Below are 20,680 nucleotides of genomic sequence, written 5' to 3'. Positions count from 1 at the left end.
TAAACTTATTGAGCAGAAAAGGAATGGTAAGAGGATTACCATTGATAGAGAAACCGGACAGCCTATGTGAAGGCTGCATTTTGGGAAAACAACACAGAGAAAGTTTTCCATCAGGGAAGAGCATAAGGGCAAAGACACCCTTAGAGATCATCCACTCAGATTTATGTGGACCAATGCAAGCTCCATCATTAGCTGGCAGCCTATATTTCTTAACATTCATTGATGACTGTACAAGAAAGACTTGGATATATTTCCTTAAAAACAAAAGTGAAGTGTTTGAGAAATTCCAAAATTTCAAGGCATTTGTTGAAAACCAAAGCGGGCTGCATATAAAAGTTTTGAGAACTGATAGAGGAGGTGAGTATATCTCCAAGGAATTCCTAAGATTTTGTAGAGAAAATGGAATACATAAACAGTTTACAGCAAGGTACACTCCACAGCAAAATGGAGTTGCTGAAAGGAAGAACAGAACCATCATGGAGATGGCAAGGAGCATGTTGAAGGCAAAGCATTTGCCAAATGAGTATTGGGCTGAAGCTGTACATTGTGCAGTTTATATATTGAACAGGTGTCCTACAAAAGCAGTGATGAACAAGGTGCCAGAAGAAGCATGGAGTGGGAGAAAGCAAGGTGTCACCCACTTGAGAGTTTTTGGATGTGTGGCCTATGCACACATTCCAGATCAGCTAAGGAGGAAGTTGGACAGCAAAGGGGAGAAATGCATCTTCATTGGATACAGTGATGAATCCAAAGCCTACAGGCTGTACATCCCATCTACCAAGAAGTTCTTTGTCAGCAGGGATGTTCAATTCATTGAGGAAGAAGCTTGGGATGGAAGCATAGAGAAAACAGTGAATGTCAAAAACTGTTTGTCTCATGATGAAGATGATGAGGAGGTGGCTGAAATACATCCCCAAACAGCAGCGCCAACACAAGGACAGCAAGGGACACCATTGAGGACAACACAAGGACAGCAAGGTACACCATTGAGGATAAATGAGGGTGCTTCTCCAAGCACACCACAAGAAGGAAATTCAAGTGCATCTTCAAGCACTTGCACACCAAGTGAACGAGGTAAGAAGTTTAGAAATCTAAGTGACATTTATGAAGAAGGAATGAATTCCTTATTTGCCTTGTTTTGTCATGTTGATGATCCTATTCATTTCGAAGATGCAATCAAAGATAGGAAATGGATAGAAGCTATGGATGAGGAGATGAATGCCATAGAGAGAAACAAGACATGGGACTTGGTTGAGCTACCAAAAGGCAAAGAAGTCATTGGTGTGAAATGGGTCTACAAGACCAAGAGCAATGCTGAAGGCAAGATTGAAAGGCACAAGGCAAGGGTGGTTGTCAAAGGCTACAAGCAGCAGTATGGGAGAGATTATGAGGAGACTTTCGCACCGGTTGCAAGAATGGAAACCGTGAGAGCAGTGCTGTCCATAGCAGCTCAAAACAAATGGAAAGTCTACCAAATGGATGTGAAATCAGCATTCCTAAATGGAGTGTTAATGGAAGAGGTCTATGTGGAACAGCCTCTCGGATATGAGAAGAAAGGAGAAAAGCACAAAGTGTGCAAATTGAAGAAAGCTCTTTATGGGCTAAAGCAAGCGCCAAGAGCATGGTACAGCAGGATAGACTCATATCTATTGGATAATGAATTTGACAAATGTGAAGGAGAACCCACCGTCTACATCAAAGAAAAAGATGGTAAAATTTTAATTGTTGTCTTGTATGTTGATGATGTGATTTTCACAGGTAATGATGATCAGCTCATTGAAAATTTTAAATCAGTCATGAAGGATGAATTTGAAATGACTGATATGGGTTTCTTGAGATACTTCTTAGGCATAGAAGTAGATCAAAATGAAAAAGGAATTTTTATATCTCAAGCAAGATATGTAAATCAAGTTTTGGGCAGATTTAACATGCAAGAGTGCAAGGCAGCCATCACTCCCACAGTAATGGGATTAAAGCTCAGCAGAGAGGACAACAGCAAGGATTTTGATCCTAGTTTGTATAAAAGCATTGTAGGCAGCCTTATGTATTTAACAGCTACTAGGCCTGATTTAATGTATGCTGTTAGTTTAATTTCCAGATTTATGGAGAGGCCAAAGGAGGCACATTGGCAGGCAGCAAAGAGAATTTTGAGGTATGTCAAAGGCACCAAAATGTTTGGAATTTTATATCATTCCTCAGAACATTCAGATTTGGTTGGGTACACAGATAGCGATTGGGCTGGAAGTGTAGATGATCGGAAGAGCACTTCCGGTTATGTTTTTAATATGGGTTTAGGAGCCATTTCATGGGCTTCTAAGAAGCAGTCCATTGTAGCATTGTCTACAGCAGAGGCTGAATATGTGGCAGCTACAGCAGCAGCATGTCAAGGAGTTTGGATGAGAAGAATGTTGATAAGCTTAGGCCAAGAGCAGGCAAAAGCGACAGTGATTTTTTGTGACAATAGCTCAGCTATTGCTTTGTCAAAGAATTCAGTGTTTCATAAGAGAACGAAACACATTGATACAAGGTTTCACTACATCAGAGAATTAGTGAACAATGGAGAAATTGTCCTAGAACATTGCAGGACTCAGGAACAGGTAGCAGACATCTTGACAAAGCCACTTGATCAGAAGAGCTTTGAATTTTTGAGAAAGTGTCTCGGTATGACTAAATGCCCAGCTGTTGAAATTAAAGGGGAGTGTTGAAAATGTAATTTCAACGCAGCCAGGCCACTGCCAGAAAACGTTCAGCCAACCAGCCGGAAAGCTCTCGGGTTGATTTCAGGCAAAGGTACTTTTCCGATGATCGAGCCCGAGAAATTTTGGTGATGACACGTGGTTCAGCCCTGACGTAACGCAACGTCATTTTCTCGGAGGTTAACGTTCAGCACTTGTTGGTCTTCCGATATTGCCCTCCACCGTCGGATGTGCTCCACCTTCTTCAACCGTTGATTGCCCGAAGCTGCTCCAAACCTGCATACGGCAAATATTAAATTCATAGCGTGGAGTAAATCTAAGTTTTGTTGACCATACGTTTAATTAATGAAATGTCATAGTGGTAGGTAGTATATTGAAGTTTTCATATATTGCACGTAAATGTTTTTAATCGGAGGTATGGGCGCATATGCTCATTAACTAAGTATTGTAAGGGATATGGGTACGTAACTTTTTTTATGTTTTTTATGCGTTGACCATTTTTGAGTAATGGTATGTAAAAAGATCATTTACACGAGTTAAAAAAAAACAGATGAACGAGCCAAGGAGAAATATGCTCGTGGGTTGTAATGGTGGTGGTGTTGATTTTGTAAAACAGAGGTGTAAAAAAAAAAAAAAAACCATGTGTGGTTTTGCACAGCAGTGCATAAAGGAAATGGTGGAGCGAGTTTTTGTAACTCTGTAAGTTTTTTTTACAGTAGTATGTAAAATTGTTTTACACCAGTAAATGTGAATGGAGGTTTTACAGCAGTAAATGTTAATGGGAATTTTTCCAGCAGTGTAAATTCTCATATGGAGACACAGTGAATGTTTTTTTTGTTTTAATGAATAGAAATATTTTATGGTGAAATCCTCTGTTCCTCAGTGAAATTTTTTTAAGTCTTCTGTGCACAAAAGATCCTGGAGCAAAAGAAATAGAGCATTGCCTCTGTGTGTTTGAATATTTGGTTTTTGGTATTTTCCCCATTAAAAATACCCAACAGCAGAGAAGGGAAAATTCCTCAACCAGAGCTATTTGAGTACTATTCTATAGCCTAACCAAACCATCCAATGCGATCTCCATGCTACTTCTCGATGGATGGATGAGGTAAGATGGATGAGGTAAGGCAGATCTCGTTTTCATTTGTTTTATTAAATCTTTTTCGTTTTAGTATTGTGAATTTACTGATTATATCTTAATTTATTTTTTTTGGTATTCTTGATTATTTCAGCTTCTTTACTGCGCATTTAGAAAGGAAAAACCAGGGAGTGAACACGACTATGGAGCAAGCAGTTTTAAGGTACCTGGAAGTTACTTCTCAATACCTTCTTGATTTGATTGTAGTGTAGTTAATTTAAAAATCGATTTATCTATGAGATTCAGAATTCTTTGGTTAAAAAATATAAAGACGTCTTTCTAATTTCTAGATATGGAAATATAGAAATAGCTATGAAAAATAAGTATAGCGTGTGATTTCTCTCTCAATTACCTCATAATTGAAAAGAGAGTGGCAGGCACTCAGCGCAGAAAAAATAGTTAAAATGCACCTTGCAGTTATTTCTCAATACCTTCTTGATTCGGGTGTTGTGGCTTTAAATATCAATTTACTTATAAGATTTAGAACTCTTTGGTCAAAAAATGTATCTGCATAACTAATACAAAGTTGGACTTCACATAATATATTGATAACCTAAAGAATAAGTTGCATCATAAAGAATAAGTTGCATCTTAACGTACATTTAGGAATCAGGAAAATGAAGGTGAATTACTGAAGCAGAAGAGTTTTATCTTCAGATTTCAGGTTGCTCTTTGTTTGAATTTCAGGGTGGTGGCCCTACTCTTCAAACATTTTTAATTTTTATCTTCATAATTTTGTTTCTATGTCTTAGCCGCCAACACAGTCTTTCTCCATTCATCTTGAGGCTGGGTTGGGCTTAGCTATTAAGAGTTTGGAGATACAGAGTCCCACAACTCTGCCATCACTCGCACACCATGAATTAAGCCATGATGGTTTTATCACCGGAACGTTCTGCTAATATTCTAGACGGAATATAACAGCTGACTAGGGGAATATAACAGGCAATAGAGGCTCTGTTCTCAACGAAACAAAAGAATGAGGCTCTATTATTTCTTCCTAAACCTAATTCGTCGCATCGAAAAACCCGGTTTCAAGATGCAGTGAGTATCATATCCAGTCACGAGAGCGTTATGCTAATATTCTATCTAGGTTGGTGGATTCTATTGAGTTGGATGTTACATAATGATTTTAGTATTTCCATCTCCACACCGTTCTGTGAATTTGCTATTGTACAGGAGCATGACAGCTTAGCTAACTAGTTGGCTTGTGTCTTGTTGGATTGTACGCACAAATTGGACCAATCATGCTAAGGTCAATTATAAAATTACTATAGTTAATTTTTTTATAATTTTTTTTTTAATATTATATGTATTTTTCAATGTTATTTTTACACGCTGGGAAAACGTTTTTCAGAATTCCATTAAAAATATTTGCATCATTATTATTTTTATTACATTATTTTCAATAATCTAAAAAAAAATGTTTTTATGACTTTTATAAATTATTGAAAAAAAATAATAAAAATAGTAACTATACAAATAGTTTTATTTTACTTGGGTGAAAAAATTACTATAATTTCTTTTTTTATAACATTTATTTCAATATTATATATATTTTTCAATGTTCTTTTTACAAGTGGGAAACATATTTTTCAAAATTCCATTAAAAATATTTGTAACATTATTATTTTTATTACATTATTTTCATTAATCTAAAAAAATGTTTTTATGACTTTTATAAATTATTGAAAAAAAGATAATAAAAATAATAACTATACAAATAGTTTTAATGGAATTTTGAAAAATATGTTTCCCACTTATAAAAAGAACATTGAAAAATATATATAATATTGAAATAAATGTTATAAAAAAACAAATTATAGTAATTTTTTCACCCAACATAAAATATGAGATCTTATGATCTGAGTATATATATACATATAATATTTTTTTCTCTTATCTAAAAATATTTAAAATATCAATTTTTTTTAATTTATAAAATTTTTAATAATTTAATTTCTTGTTTATATATATATATATATATATATATATATATATATATATATATATATATATATATATTTTAATATTTTCATATATATTATCTATATGTTGTTTCAGATGAGATTGAATTGTATTTTTTTTTAAATATTAGTGTAAACACTTATCCCTTATACTAAATTATAAAACATCTCACTACACTTGAAATAATTATTTACTATTTTTTATTTATTATTTATTATTTTAATAAATGATATGACAAATTGGGTTTGTATACAGTTGATCATGAAAATTAGAGAGAGAAAGGGAGAGTGGGATAGAAGAGGGGAGGATGGAGGGACAGGAAGAGAGGGAGTGAGTAGCGGGGGAGACAGGGGGACAACAACGGAGCGAGTGCGGAAGATGAAGGGAGGAGAGAGATTGAGGGATACAAGCAAAGGGGTTGGGGAAGGAGGAGGGACAAAGAGGAAGAGAGGGAGTGAGTCGTGGGGGGGATGGAGAGAGGGAGGGAGGAGAGAGACAGAGAGAGGGGGGAAAGGGGAGAGATGAGAGAGACAAAGGAGGGAGGAAGGGGGATAGAGGAGAGGGAAAGAAGGATATAGAGAGTGGGAGAGGAAGGGGGAGGGGAAGGGAGGAAGAGGGAGCTAGTAGTGGGGGAGTAGGAGCAGGGGAGGAGGGGAGGAGTGGACATGAAGGTACAGAGAGAGGGCGAGAGAGGAGAGAGACGTAGGGAGGGATAGAGAGAGAGGAGGAGAGAGATGGGGGGAGGGAGAGAGAGAGGAGGAGAGAGATGGAGGGAGGGATGGAGGGAGGCGGAGAGGGAGGGAGGGAGGTGGAGAGAGGAGGGAGGCCGAGGGGGTAGGGGGAAGGTGGGGGCATAGGGACAGAGAGGGGTGGTGGACGTGGGGAACGAGGAGGGACAAAGAGGAAGAGATGGGTGGTGGAGGTGGGGAACGAGGAGGGACAAAGAGGAAGAGAGGGGTGGTGGAGGTAGGGAACGAGGAGGGACAAAGAGGAAGAGAGGGGTGGTGGAGGTGGGGAATGAGGAGGGACAAAGAGGAAGAGAGGGAGTGAGTGTTGGGGGGATGAAGAGATGGAGGTGGAGAGAGATGGAGGGAGGTAGGCAGGGGAAGAGAGGAGATTGAGAGAAGGATATAAAGGGGGGAAAAGGAGGTGGGAGGAAGAGGGAGGGAGAGGAAGATAGGGAGTGAGTAATGGGGGAGGAGAAGGATAGAGAAGGGAGATTGAGTGGTGGGGGGAGAGGGACAGAGAGGAAGAGAGGTAGCACATGGTGAGGGGTATCCAGAGAGGGAGGGGGAGAGAGACAGAGGGAGGGAGGCAAGGGGAGAGAGGAAAGAGAGAGGAGGGAGGCTAGGTAGGGAGAGGGAGAGGGAGAGAGATGGGCGGTGGCAAAGGAGGAGGGATAGAGAGGAAGAGATAGAGGGGGGTGGAGAGCAACAAGAAGAGAGGGAGAGAGTACGAGAGGGGAGAGAGATGTAGGGAGGGAGAGAGGGAGAGATGGGCGGCGGTGAAGGAGGAGGGATAGTTAGGAAGAGGCGGAAGGGGTTGGAGAGCGACTAGAAGGGAGGGAGAGAGCACGAGAGGAGAGTGAGATGTAGGGAGGGCGAGAGGGAGGAGGAGGGAGATGGAGGATGGGAGAGAGAGAGGAGGAGAGAGATGGAGGGAGGGAGGGAGAGGGAGAGATGGAGGGAGGGAGGGAGAAGGAGAGAAGAGTGAGGCATAGCAGATAGGCGGTAGGTGGGGGGATGGGGAGAGAGAGGGGTGGTAGAGGTGGGGAAGGAGGAGGGACAGAGAAGAAGAGAGGGAGTTAGTGTTGGGGGGATGAAGAGAGGGAGGAGGAGAGAGATGGAGGGAGGGAGGCAGGGGGGCAGAGGAGTGTAAGAGGTAGGGGGTCAAAGGAGAGGAGGGGTGAGGACAAGGGAGGGAGAGGTAGAGAGGGAGCGAGTAATGGGGAGGGAGAAGGAGAGAGGAGGGGGTTCAGGTGGGTGAGGGGAGAGGGAGAGATAGGGAGGGAAGCGGTGAAGGAGGAGGGACAGAGAGGAATAGAGGGAGCGAGTGGTGGGGGGTATGCAGAGAGGGAGTGGGGGAGAGATGGGGGAGAGGCGATGATGGAGGAGGGACAAAGAGGAAGCGAGGGAGCGCGTGGTGGGGGGTATGTAGAGAGGGAGGCAAGGGGAGAGAGGAGAGAGAGAGGAGGGAGGCCAAGGGGGTGGAGTGAGAGGGAGAGTGAGGGGGTGGCGACGACAAAGGAGGAGGGATAGAGAGGAAGAGACGAAGGGGGGTGGAGGGCAACAAGAAGGGAGGGAGAGAGCACGAGAGAGGAGAGAGATGTAGGGAGGGAGAGAGAGAGGAGGAGAGAGATGGAGGGAGGGATGAAGGGAGGGGAAGAGAGGGGGAGATGGAGGGAGGGAGGGAGAAGGAGAGAAGAGGGAGGCAGAGGGGGTAGGCGGTAGGTGGGGGGATAGGGAGAGAGGGGTGGTGGTGGTGGGGATGGAGGAGGGACAAAGAGGAAGAGAGGGCGTTAGTGTTGGGGAGATGAAGAGAGCGAGAAGGAGATAGATGGAGGGAGGGAGGCAGGGGTGGGAGGAGAGTGAGAGAAGGATATCGACAGTAGGAGAGGAGGGGGGAGGATGAGGGAGGGAGAGGAAGAGAGGGAGTGATTAATGAGGAGGGAGAAGGAGAGAGGAGGGAGGCAGGGTGGGTCAGGGGAGAGGGAGGGAGAGGTGGGGAAGTGGTGAAGGAGGAGGGACAGAGAGGAATAGAGGGAGCGAATGGTGGGGATTATGCAGAGAGGCAGGGGAGAGAGACGAAGAGAGGGAGGCAAGGGGCGAGAGGAGAGAGACGGAGGGAGGGTTGGAGGGAGGGTGAGAGAGGAGAGGGAGATAAGGATAGAGAGAGGGGGGCAGGAGGGGGAAAGGAAGAGGGAGGGAAAGGAAGAGAGGCAGTGAGTACTGGGGGAGGGAAGTTGATGTTTATTCCACACGGTTGACGGAACAAATATAAGAAATATATAACAATGTTTTAACAATTTGTTTCATTTTTCTATTAAATTATAATTTTAATAATGATATAAATACTAAATAATTATTTAATTGATTATTTTTATTAAATTTTTTAAAAATGAATTAAAAATTGAATAAAAATAAAAATATAATTTAGTAAAATAACAATTAAAAGATTAAAATGTAAATGAAAATATATTAATTTGGTTAATTTTTCCTTAAATTGGACCATGCTGGGGGTGGAAGAATGGGCTAACACTGAGTAACCTTTCTATAACAAACTAAATCTATACCTCTAGTCAATATATCAATTCCAAGCACTATTGTTATTTTCATGTTTAATTGATAGATTCAATTAATTTATGATTTCTCTATTTCACTTAGAAATTTTATTTGTTGTGATTTACAATTTAACTGTCCATGGCAAAAAGATTTTAATGTTACTATGGAAAAAAAATTAATACTGTGTAATTTAATATCAATTTAATTTAAAAGAATTATACCCCTAAAAAATACTTCACCTTTAAATTATTTAAAAAATATAAAAAATCATAATAAAAAAAATGGTTAAAATTTAAATTTCAAATAAAATAAAAATTATAATAATAATTTTTAACAAATGTAAAAAAATACTAGGTGCAGACAAATACCTATTAGATGACTATCACCTTTACATCTCGATCCTGATCCTTATTTTTATAAATATAAATAATAAACGAATTATTTTTATTTAATTTTATTTTTTTAATATTTTAAATAATTATAATTAAATTATAAAAAAATTGATAAAATATTTTGAATAATTGTCCGTATATTTATATAAAACTTGAACGTTATTAAAAGAGGAAAAAGTCGAAAAAGAAAGCCACATAAAGTTAAAACGCCGGAAAAACCGGATATACGTTCTGTTCGTAGACAACGCTCCCCTTTTGCCTGTCTTTTTGTTTGTTTGTTGTTATGAGTTCTTCAAATATATTTTTTAATTTTATTATAAAAATAATATATATATCTATATATAGAGTTATTTTTTAAAAAATTGACTTATAACTTATGAATAATAATCTTCAATTTAAAAATAAAATTAAAATTAAAATTTTTAAAATTGGTTTGTAAAGTTTTTTAATCAAATAGAGATTACCTTCACTTTCTGGGCTGGCAGGTCCTGAAATGGGCTTTAGCATCAGTAAGCTCAGGTCTATGCCCCTTCTTCCAATCCCTCGAGGTCGTGATCTTAGTTAAGGTCTTTAAAGAAAAGAATGAAATGAGTTATGCTTAAAACTTATAGATACCATTTAGATAAAGATTAAAATTTAAAACCCTCTGCAACTCATAAACACTTTATCCGTTTTGGAAATTTTATGATTATGGAAAACCTCCGCGTATATCTTGAATAGCAATAGCAAGTATAGAAATCAATAAAGAATGGAAATTTTGTAAATGTAACTCATTGGAAGAGCTGTTAACCAAATTCAAAAATTTATTTTCGTGAACCTTTCGAGGAGAATTCGTGAACCTTTCGAGGAGAAAAAGTAAGTAAACATACTAAATAATGCTATGATTGTTTCGAAACGAATAGAATGTCTTATATTCTGATCGGAGGATTTGGTGTTCAATATTAATTTATGCATCCTAGTGCATATCAAGCATACCAATTGTCACGTACCTACACACTATAATACACATATAAATAAATTTTTTTATCTACTATATAACCCTACCCACTCATGGTTAACATCTTATATTAAATAATCCATTATTGATTATTGTTAACGCCATTGTATCACGTACGTGCCTGACCCAAGGCAATGTATACATGGCAGGCGAACAGGTTATGTATCCTGCTGCCATACCACTAATATATGGTTCTGGTTATATGTTAACTATAAGGTTGGAGATCTCTATGCACATTCCTCGTATATACCGAGGCTGTACCAAACTCATTAGTTGGCGTCTCCAGCATTGGACAACTGGCGGTGATTTAATGTTTTATCTGACAGGCCATGTGATCAGGGCATGGTTTCTAAGCCTGGGTTTTTCCCGCGCCGGTTTTCTGGAAATTGTCGCCCTCATCAACGGCGCTCAGCCACCGGGTGCAATCGAGGGTGGACAGAGCTTCCACGTACCACCGCTGCCCGTCAAAGTTTATAAAGATTTCTCTCCGGATTTTTCGAGTCTTTTGTCTTCAGTTTCATTCGTATCTGCTCCTTATTCTTCGCTGCCATGGTTGCTCCTCCATTACGCGCCGAGAACTACACAGCTCCAGTCTCATACACCGTTCGAGGGGTTTCTAGCTGCGGAGATGGTGTTACTGAAACAGTCAGGTAAATTTCCTTACCAGTTAATAGCTCTTGTTATGTTTATAGTCATTGAACATTCACGTCGTGCCCTAATCTACTTTTCTGGTTTGACAGGTTGCACCTCCGGCTTCCGGCATCTCTGGTGTAGCGAGAAGTCCGAGCTATTGAAGCCCACCGAACCTTTAACAGGTATTTATCTGAACAAGGGTTGATTCTCGGTCGGATTCTTTCAGTTTATTTTGGGATTGCCAGAGTTTTCTCTGAGCAGAGCAGTGACCCAACCTCATTGTCATTCGGTTGGTCGGAGGTCTCAATGGACCTCCCTCCTATTTGGGTACCAAGAACCTCGGAAACCGTTTGAGGAGTTGGGTCCCTTCCCTCCATGGTGAACATCGCTGTTTTTCTGAGGCCGGACCTCTATTGTCTCTATACACATGAATATGTACTTTTGTTTTGGTTTTAAGGCCGGATCTATGGCTTACTTGAGACTGGTTACAATCCCTGGTTCGAGACCAGTGGCCTATTTATTTTTGTACCCATATAGATTGAAAGTCGAGGTTTACAGTATCCCTCTTTTTGGTTATATAATAACTTAATGTTCTGTTACATAATGGTTAATGTTCTGTTATGGATATGAAGGTATTTTCCATTAAGCAGAGTAGGATTTGTTTATTTTCGACTGTGTTATTTATCCTTTGCTTTGGATATACATCGAATGAATTTCCGCATGCGTGCTTTAGAAATTTGGAGTTCTGTAATGCTTACTGTTTTTCGTCATTTTCTGTGAAGGAATATACATAGGTTACCCCGCCGTGCCTACATCTGGTTTCATAGATGCATGGCTAAATGGCTGAGGGTTTGAATTAGCATAGAAGGGTATGCTGTCGCGCCATCCTCTGTTACCATAGATGTATGGCTGACAGTTACAACCCTTCATGCAAAGAACTATGGGGTTGACATATGAATACTCATTTTCATTCTTCGGCTTATCATATGAATATTGGGATTCTAGTTATAAAGAACAGGCGTTATGTTTCGAACCCTTTTTATGCAGTGAAATTACCACGATGATTGCGGAATAATGTTGTGGCTCTGCCACAGGTTCTAGATTCTTCTCTATGTGTGATAATATTTTTCTCGGTATCAACCTCGGTTTATAATATGATAATCTTAGCCTTTTCTTTAACGTTTAGAGTTCATATGAGCCGCTTGGTACACTATACCAACTCGGGGTTCCGCATAACTGTGTTTGTCATCATCATTTTAATGATAAATCTGTTAACAGATGATTCTAAGAATGAAGAGGGTATCCTATTCAACTGACTGTGCATGCGTTTCTTAGGGTATGGACACCGTCTTGTTCTCTTCCTATTTGTTGCATGAGGTTTTCGGTCCTATTGACTCGGTTATGACTGCGAGATGTAAACTCATTCTGTCATTAGCCCGTTTCATTTACTCCACGGTCACTGCATTCTTTTCTTGATATTACCGTCACACCGTGAAGGCTTCTCTTTCTTCGCTCAATGTATCAACTATTGCATATTTGGCTTTATATCATAACAATGATATCATGTAAGGTTTTCGTTCACGTCTTCTCTATCTACTGGAATTTTGCAGCGAATAACTGTAACTGAATACAAGATCTTTACAGTACATCACTACTTAGCTTGCCATACAGGCTATCAATAATCTGTACCAGTTACGTGTACCCACTATCTTTAACATTACAGATATTGACTCAGTCTAGACCCTAGACAGTCTTTTTACCACAGTTTAACCATAGACTATCTATAAAAATGATGTAGATAATCACAGTTAATTTTCCAGCTTCACTGATATCCAGACTTGAATGGGTTCCGTTACTTACCTGGTTTCCTGCTGGTAAGATGAAATCTGGAACAACCTTCTGTAATCCTTGCGTGATGCTTTTTTTCCTCCCAACCGTGAGACCAGTCCTCCAAGACTTGAGTCTCCCCCCAAGCTTCTGCTTACCGGATCACAATCCTCAGTAAACCAGCACTCTGTGCTTGACTATCTGGTCCTTACCAGACTTAGTCCTTTCCAGGGTCTTTTCCCTTTTTCTCTCTCACACCCTCTGCCTGTCTCTACAGCCCAGAGTTTTTCCTTCCACCTCCTTTTTCCTGGAAACCCTTCCAGTTAGAAGTGGTTATTTTTTAGTTCCAGTAACTAACTTTTCTTTTCCAGTTCCATTTTAAGAAACAGATATCATCATGATTAATTTCTTTAATCATCAATTTAGTGCACATGTAAAAAAATATAATAAATATCCTCAAAATGATTCTTCATATTATTTTCAATTCAGTTTTTGCTGTAGTAACTTTTAAGTAATTACATTTTTACGGGGTCATCACATCTCCCCCTCCTGAGATTGGACATCGTCCCGATGTCTAGTGTCTCCGAACAAATCCAGATAAGCTTTCCGAAACAGCTCTTCATCCTCCCAAGTAGCCTCTTCAGGCCCATAGTGCTGCCATTGCACTTTAATTTGGGTAATAGCCCGCTTCCGCAACTGCACTTCTCTCCGGTCGAGAATGCTCAGCGGCTCGACCCGAACTTCTCCTTCCGGTTCGACCTGCAATCATTAACAATATCAGTCTTTTATCATGGATACATTTTCAATTAGTTCAAATAAAACAATCCTTACCCTGATATCTTGCCACTTGATCACATGCTTAGGGTCATAGATATATTTCTTAAGCATGGACACATGGAAAACATTATGAATTCTAATGTGGCTTGGTAAGGCTAGCTGATATGCTACTGGCCCAACCCTTGCTAAGACCTGAAAAGGTCCGAAGTATCGGGGTGCCAGTTTGGCACAGCTGCTCCATTGCAGAGTACTTTTCCTTGCCTGAATTCTGATATAAACGTGGTCTCCCACCTGATATTCCTTGAACCTTCTTTTCCGGTCTGCAAAGTTTTTCTGTCGATCTTGAGCAGCCTTCAGGTTGGTCCTTACCCTTTTGACCATGTCCTCCATTTCCTTGAGCATTTCTGGTCCCAACCTTAATTTGTCTTCCGGGCTACTCCAGTTTGTGGGCGTTCGACATTTTCGTCCATACAAGACTTCAAATGGGGACATCTGAATGGATGTATGATATCCATTATTGTAAGCGAATTCCACTAAGTGTAAGTAGTCCTCCCATTGTGCCGGTTTTTGCATGACACATGCTCTCAACATGTCTTCCACTATCTGATTTACCCTCTCCGTCTGCCCATCAGTTTGGGGATGGTAAGCGGTGCTGAAATTCAGCTGGGTTCCCAATTCTGCAAATAGCGCTCTCCAAAAAGCGGAAGTAAACTTCACATCTCGATCTGATATGATAGTCTTTGGGAGTCCATGAAGTCTGAATATGTTTTGCATGAAAACATGTGCAATTTGCACTGCCTTGTAAGTGGATTGTACTGGTATGAAATGTGCCGCCTTACTTAACTTGTCAACCACTACCATAATAGAGTCATTGTTCCTTTTTGTTTTAGGCAGCCCAGTTATAAAGTCCATTGATATAACCTCCCACTTCCATTCTGGGATGGGTAGGGGCTGCAGTAATCCGGCCGGATGCTGGTGCTCAGCTTTGATCTGCTGACACTCCAAACATCGTGCTAAATATTCAGCCACATGCTTTTTCATTCCCGGCCAGTAATATTCCTTCCGTAGTGCAGTCAACATTTTCTGATATCCAGGATGACCAGCATAGTGACTGGTATGAAACTCATCCATTATTACTTTTTTGAGACTGTTGTCATTTGGTACGAACAACCTCTTTTTATAAAACAACATTCCATCCCTGCTAACCTCATAATCTTGCGGATTTCCTTTGCTGGAAAGTGGCATTTGCTGCTTCAATTGCTGATATTCAGCATCTTGACTTGCTGCTGTCTTCATCATTTCTTGCAAGGAATTTTCCCATCTACTGAATGTAATTTCGTACAAACATTGTACTTTTCGACTTAGTGCGTCAGCTACACGATTTTCCTTTCCCTTCAGATGTTTAATATCAAAGTCGAATCCACTTAGGAAATCTGCCCAACGAGCTTGTCTTGCGTTCAGTGTGGGCTGACTAAAATAATTTGTTAAGCTGTGATGATCTGTGAGTAACAGAAATTTCCTACCCAAAAGGTAGTGTCGCCACATCTTAAGCGCATGTATGACAGCAGCTAGTTCCAGATCATAGGCAGAATACTTCTGCTCATGTTCCTTTAATTTCCTTGATTCGTAGGCGATCACTTTCCCTTCCTGCATTAACACACCTCCCACACCTTCTCCGCTGGCATCGGTACATACCACATAGTCCTTGTTTGGATCAGCTATACTTAAAACAGGAGCAGATGTGAGTAATTGCTTAAGCCTCTCAAAACTTTGTTGACATTCGGAACTCCACCTGAATGTCCTCCCTTTCTTTTGCAAGGATGTGATGGGATATGCCACCCTTGAAAAGCCTTCCACAAATCTTCTGTAATATCCAGCCAATCCCATGAAAGATCTGATATCTGCCACATCTTTTGGCACAGGCCAATCCAGTATGGTTTTTATTTTCTCAGGATCTACCGCAATTCCGTCCTTTGAGATCACATGTCCTAGATACTGGATTTCTTCTTTATAGAAATCACATTTGCTGAGTTTAGCGTACAATTGATGTTCCCGCAATGTTTGCAATACCATCCGAAGATGTTCCTCATGCTCCTCCTTGGAGCGAGAATAAATCAAGATATCATCAATAAAGATTAGTACAAACTTGTCTAAAAATTGATGAAATACACTGTTCATTAAACACATGAACGTGGCGGGTGCATTAGTCAAACCAAAAGGCAGCACTACAAATTCGTAGTGTCCATACCGGGTCCGAAAGGCTGTTTTTGCGATGTCTTCATCTTTAATTCTGATCTGATGGTATCCAGATCGTAGATCAATTTTAGAGAAAACTGTCGCTCCCTTGACTTGATCGAAAAGCTCATCGATCCGAGGTAAAGGGTATTTGTTTTTAATGGTGAGCTTGTTTAGCTGCCGGTAATCAATACACATTCTAAGAGTTCCATCCTTCTTTCTGACGAATAACACCGGAGCTCCCCATGGAGATACACTGGGGCGGATGTAATTCTTATCCAGCAATTCCTGTAGCTGCATTTTCAATTCGGTCAACTCTGGTACACTCATTCTATAAGGGGCCCGCGAGACTGGAGCAGCTCCTGGTATCAACTCAATGGTAAAGTCTATGTCCCTCTTTGGAGGTAATCCAGGAATTTCTTCTGGAAATACATCTGCGAACTCCTTTATGACAGGGAGATGTTCTAACGGGTTCCCTTTATTTTTAGTTTCTGCATAGCCTACCTGAATAGCATACACTTGGCATCTATTCCGGATGCATTTGGCCAGCTGAGATGCGGTGATTGGTCGGATCTGTACTGGTCGTTTAATTCCTTGCATTTCCTGTTCTATTCCAGCATCATCCTTGTACCGTATCATCTTTGTTTTACAGTTCACCAAAGCCCAATGCTTCTCTAGCCAGTCCATCCCAATTAAAACATCATAGGACCCGAGGGGCAGTATATTCAGGTCTGCCACTACTGGCTGTCCTGCTACCGTGATAGGGCAGCTTTTTACCTTTGCCATTACTCGTCTTTTGGTCCCTGTAGCTAGCTGTACCAGCCAAGGATTCCTGAATTTTTCAGGCTGTAATTTACACTGTTCAACTAACTTTGGACTAATATAACTTAAAGTAGCGCCAGGGTCTATTAGAACAGAGACGGAAAGGTTTAAAAGTTTACCTTCAAACTCTACCATGGTGGGCTGGTATTCTTCCTGGCGGTCGTCTAAGGCTGCATTAATTCTTGGCATACTTCGTCCCACGTCTCCCACGGTGGATGCCTCATGAATCTGGGATATCTGGTCAGCTCCCTTCCTTTGCGGACAATTTTTGACATAGTGCGGTCCACCACAACCCCAGCACTGCAGTGGGGGTCTGGTTGTTCACTCATTCTGGTCTCGCCCATGGACTTGGACCTAAATGCACTTCTTGGTGCCGCCCTACTATTCTGGCCCTTGCTGCTAACTTTGAGTCCGCTGCTTCGACTTCCTTTAATATTTCCCACAGCTTTATGATTCTTCTTCTCACTCCATTTTCTGCTGGAACTGTCCCCTTTCTGTTTGCTCTGCTGATAGCAGATTCTGGCCTTGCGAATTGCCTCATCCATAGTTCGAGGATTATCAAATTCGATTCTTTCCCTCATATACATAGGTAGGCTACTGACAAAACGCTGCACTTTGGCCTTTTCTTCCTTAAGGTAGGGTACATAGCGGAGCAAGGATGTGAAACGATTGATGAACTCATCCATGGTCTGTTGTCCCAGTCGCAGATCATGGAACTCCTTGGCCTTTTCATCATAAAATCTTTCCGTCAAGTATCTCTCTTTGAAATATTTCTGAAATTTTTCCCATGTTATGGTTCGTTCAGTTACGCCTTTAACAATTTTCACTTCCTCCCACCATAATGTTGCCTTCCCTTGTAGCTGGAAGATGGCCAATCGTGCCTTCAAGTTATGATCATATTCATGTAACTGAAAATATTTATTCATGTTGATTAGCCAAGCCTCAGCTGCTTCCTCTTGTTCCCCATCGTAATGTGGGGGCTTAATTTTTCGAAATTCACCTTGCAATTCCACCGTTTGTCGCTTTGAGGTCTGCTGTTCTGATGCATTATCAGATTGGTCCTCTCCTTCAGGAATTTCAGATTCTGCGTGATAATGTTCCTCCTCAGTCGTCTTTGGCTGTTCGGCGCTGGGGTTAGCTAGTGGCGGGTTCTGTTTGTCAGACAAACTTTTCAAAATCCTTTCTTGTTCCATAGTCAATCGTGCGTTATCCTCCCGGAGCCGAGCCATTTCATTTTTCAACTCTTGAACTGTTTCTAGTATGGCCAGATTCGTGCTGCAGGTCTCCTCTCCCAGCTGCACCCACAATTCTGCATTATCTCCAAAATTTGTTGCAGGCCCCATATTGGCTGCAGGCCTGCGTGGTGCGCTGCCAGACCCCTGCATGCTAACTGTATTCTTTTTTTAGCTAATCTGTACCTGTCCTGATTTGATCATGAAACATATAACATTGTGAGCTACCTGCACAATCTTGTTATCCAAAAAGATTATTAATGTATAATGACTTCTCATCTCTTTTACATTTATTCACATCCCAGAGGCCACAGTATGGATAATCTGGGCTCTGATACCAATTTGTCACGTACCTACACACTATAATACACATATAAATAAATTTTTTTATCTACTATATAACCCTACCCACTCATGGTTAACATCTTATATTAAATAATCCATTATTGATTATTGTTAACGCCATTGTATCACGTACGTGCCTGACCCAAGGCAATATATACATGGCAGGCGAACAGGTTATGTATCCTGCTGCCATACCACTAATATATGGTTCTGGTTATATGTTAACTATAAGGTTGGAGATCTCTATGCACATTCCTCGTATATACCGAGGCTGTACCAAACTCATTAGTTGGCGTCTCCAGCATTGGACAACTGGCGGTGATTTAATGTTTTATCTGACAGGTCATGTGATCAGGGCATGGTTTCTAAGCCTGGGTTTTTCCCGCGCCGGTTTTCTGGAAATTGTCGCCCTCATCAACGGCGCTCAGCCACCGGGTGCAATCGAGGGTGGACAGAGCTTCCACGTACCACCGCTGCCCGTCAAAGTTTATAAAGATTGCTCTCCGGATTTTTCGAGTCTTTTGTCTTCAGTTTCATTCGTATCTGCTCCTTATTCTTCGCTGCCATGGTTGCTCCTCCATTACGCGCCGAGAACTACACAGTTCCAGTCTCATACACCGTTCGAGGGGTTTCTAGCTGCGGAGATGGTGTTACTGAAACAGTCAGGTAAATTTCCTTACCAGTTAATAGCTCTTGTTATGTTTATAGTCATTGAACATTCACGCCGAGCCCTAATCTACTTTTCTGGTTTGACAGGTTGCACCTCCGGCTTCCGGCATCTCTGGTGTAGCGAGAAGTCCGAGCTATTGAAGCCCACCGAACCTTTAACAGGTATTTATCTGAACAAGGGTTGATTCTCGGTCGGATTCTTTCAGTTTATTTTGGGATTGCCAGAGTTTTCTCTGAGCAGAGCAGCGACCCAACCTCATTGTCATTCGGTTGGTCGCAGGTCTCAATGGACCTCCCTCCTATTTGGGTACCAAGAACTTCGGAAACCGTTTGAGGAGTCGGGTCCCTTCCCTCCATGGTGAACATCGCTGTTTTTCTGAGGCCGGACCTCTATTGTCTCTATACACATGAATATGTACTTTTGTTTTGATTTTAAGGCCGGATCTATGGCTTACTTGAGACTGGTTACAATCCCTGGTTCGAGACCAGTGGCCTATTTATTTTTGTACCCATATAGATTGAAAGTCGAGGTTTACAGTATCCCTCTTTTTGGTTATATAATAACTTAATGTTCTGTTACATAATGGTTAATGTTCTGTTATGGATATGAAGGTATTTTCCATTAAGCAGAGTAGGATTTGTTTATTTTCGACTGTGTTATTTATCCTTTGCTTTGGATATACATCGAATGAATTTCCGCATGCGTGCTTTAGAAATTTGGAGTTCTGTAATGCTTACTGTTTTTCGTCATTTTCTGTGAAGGAATATACATAGGTTACCCCGCCGTGCCTACATCTGGTTTCATAGATGCATGGCTAAATGGCTGAGGGTTTGAATTAGCATAGAAGGGTATGATGTCGCGCCATCCTCTGTTACCATAGATGTATGGCCGACAGTTACAACCCTTCATGCAAAGAACTATGGGGTTGACATATGAATACTCATTTTCATTCTTCGGCTTATCATATGAATATTGGGATTCTAGTTATAAAGAACAGGCGTTATGTTTCGAACCCTTTTTATGTAGTGAAATTACCACGACGATTGCGGAATAATGTTGTGGCTCTGCCACAGGTTCTAGATTCTTCTCTATGTGTGATAATATTTTTCTCGGTATCAAACCCCGGTTTATAATATGATAATCTCAGCCTTTTCTTTAACGTTTAGAGTTCATATGAGCCGCTTGGTACACTATACCAACTCGGGGTTCCGCATAACTGTGTTTGTCATCATCATTTTAATGATAACTCTGTTAACAGATGATTCTAAGAATGAAGAGGGTATCCTATTCAGCTGACTGTGCATGCGTTTCTTAGGGTATGGACACCGTCTTGTTCTCTGCCTATTTGTTGCATGAGGTTTTCGGTCCTATTGACTCGGTTATGACTGCGAGATGTAACTCATTCTGTCATTAGCCCGTTTCATTTACTCCACGGTCACTGCATTCTTTTCTTAATATTACCGTCACACCGTGAAGGCTTCTCTTTCTTTGCTCAATGTATCAACTATTGCATATTTGGATTTATATCATAACAATGATATCATGTAAGGTTTTCGTTCACGTCTTCGCTATCTACTGGAATTTTGCAGCGAATAACTGTAACTGAATACAAGATCTTTACAGTACATCACTACTTAGCTTGCCATACAGGCTATCAATAATATGTACTAGTT

General features: G+C 40.8%; 2 protein-coding genes across 2 annotated transcripts; both read left to right on the top strand.

Annotated features, from left to right (window-relative positions):
- The first annotated feature begins 10,608 nt into the window (after positions 1 to 10,608).
- LOC149199635 (uncharacterized) lies at positions 10,609 to 11,946 on the top strand. Its single transcript, XM_089400637.1, has 4 exons — positions 10,609 to 11,116; positions 11,207 to 11,281; positions 11,400 to 11,477; positions 11,882 to 11,946. Exons 1-4 carry the CDS (start codon positions 10,609 to 10,611, stop codon positions 11,944 to 11,946), a joined length of 726 nt encoding a protein of 241 aa, XP_089256763.1.
- A 6,549-nt stretch (positions 11,947 to 18,495) lies between these two features.
- On the top strand, positions 18,496 to 19,586 carry LOC149199634 (uncharacterized). Its single transcript, XM_089400635.1, has 3 exons — positions 18,496 to 19,003; positions 19,094 to 19,168; positions 19,287 to 19,586. The coding sequence occupies exons 1-3, from the start codon at positions 18,496 to 18,498 to the stop codon at positions 19,415 to 19,417; spliced, it is 714 nt and encodes a 237-aa protein (XP_089256761.1). The 3' UTR covers positions 19,418 to 19,586.
- Positions 19,587 to 20,680: the final 1,094 nt, after the last annotated feature.

Source organism: Pinus tabuliformis, chromosome 2_1, assembly GCF_031772625.1.
Source record: "Pinus tabuliformis cultivar Carrire ecotype Pingquan chromosome 2_1, CPIR1, whole genome shotgun sequence".
Taxonomy (NCBI): domain Eukaryota; kingdom Viridiplantae; phylum Streptophyta; class Pinopsida; order Pinales; family Pinaceae; genus Pinus; species Pinus tabuliformis.
This window is presented reverse-complemented; position numbering and strand designations above follow the sequence as displayed.

Excerpts from the sequence above, each read along its gene's own strand:
- LOC149199635 (XM_089400637.1), top strand. The coding sequence starts at position 10,609 with ATGGCAGGCGAACAGGTTATGTATCCTGCTGCCATACCACTAATATAT. Across the intron at positions 11,117-11,206 it reads GGTGTTACTGAAACAGTCAG|GTTGCACCTCCGGCTTCCGG; the intron begins GTAAATTTCCTT and ends CTGGTTTGACAG. Across the intron at positions 11,478-11,881 it reads TTGGGTCCCTTCCCTCCATG|GAATATACATAGGTTACCCC; the intron begins GTGAACATCGCT and ends TTTTCTGTGAAG.
- LOC149199634 (XM_089400635.1), top strand. The coding sequence starts at position 18,496 with ATGGCAGGCGAACAGGTTATGTATCCTGCTGCCATACCACTAATATAT. Across the intron at positions 19,004-19,093 it reads GGTGTTACTGAAACAGTCAG|GTTGCACCTCCGGCTTCCGG; the intron begins GTAAATTTCCTT and ends CTGGTTTGACAG. Across the intron at positions 19,169-19,286 it reads GCCCACCGAACCTTTAACAG|GTCTCAATGGACCTCCCTCC; the intron begins GTATTTATCTGA and ends GGTTGGTCGCAG.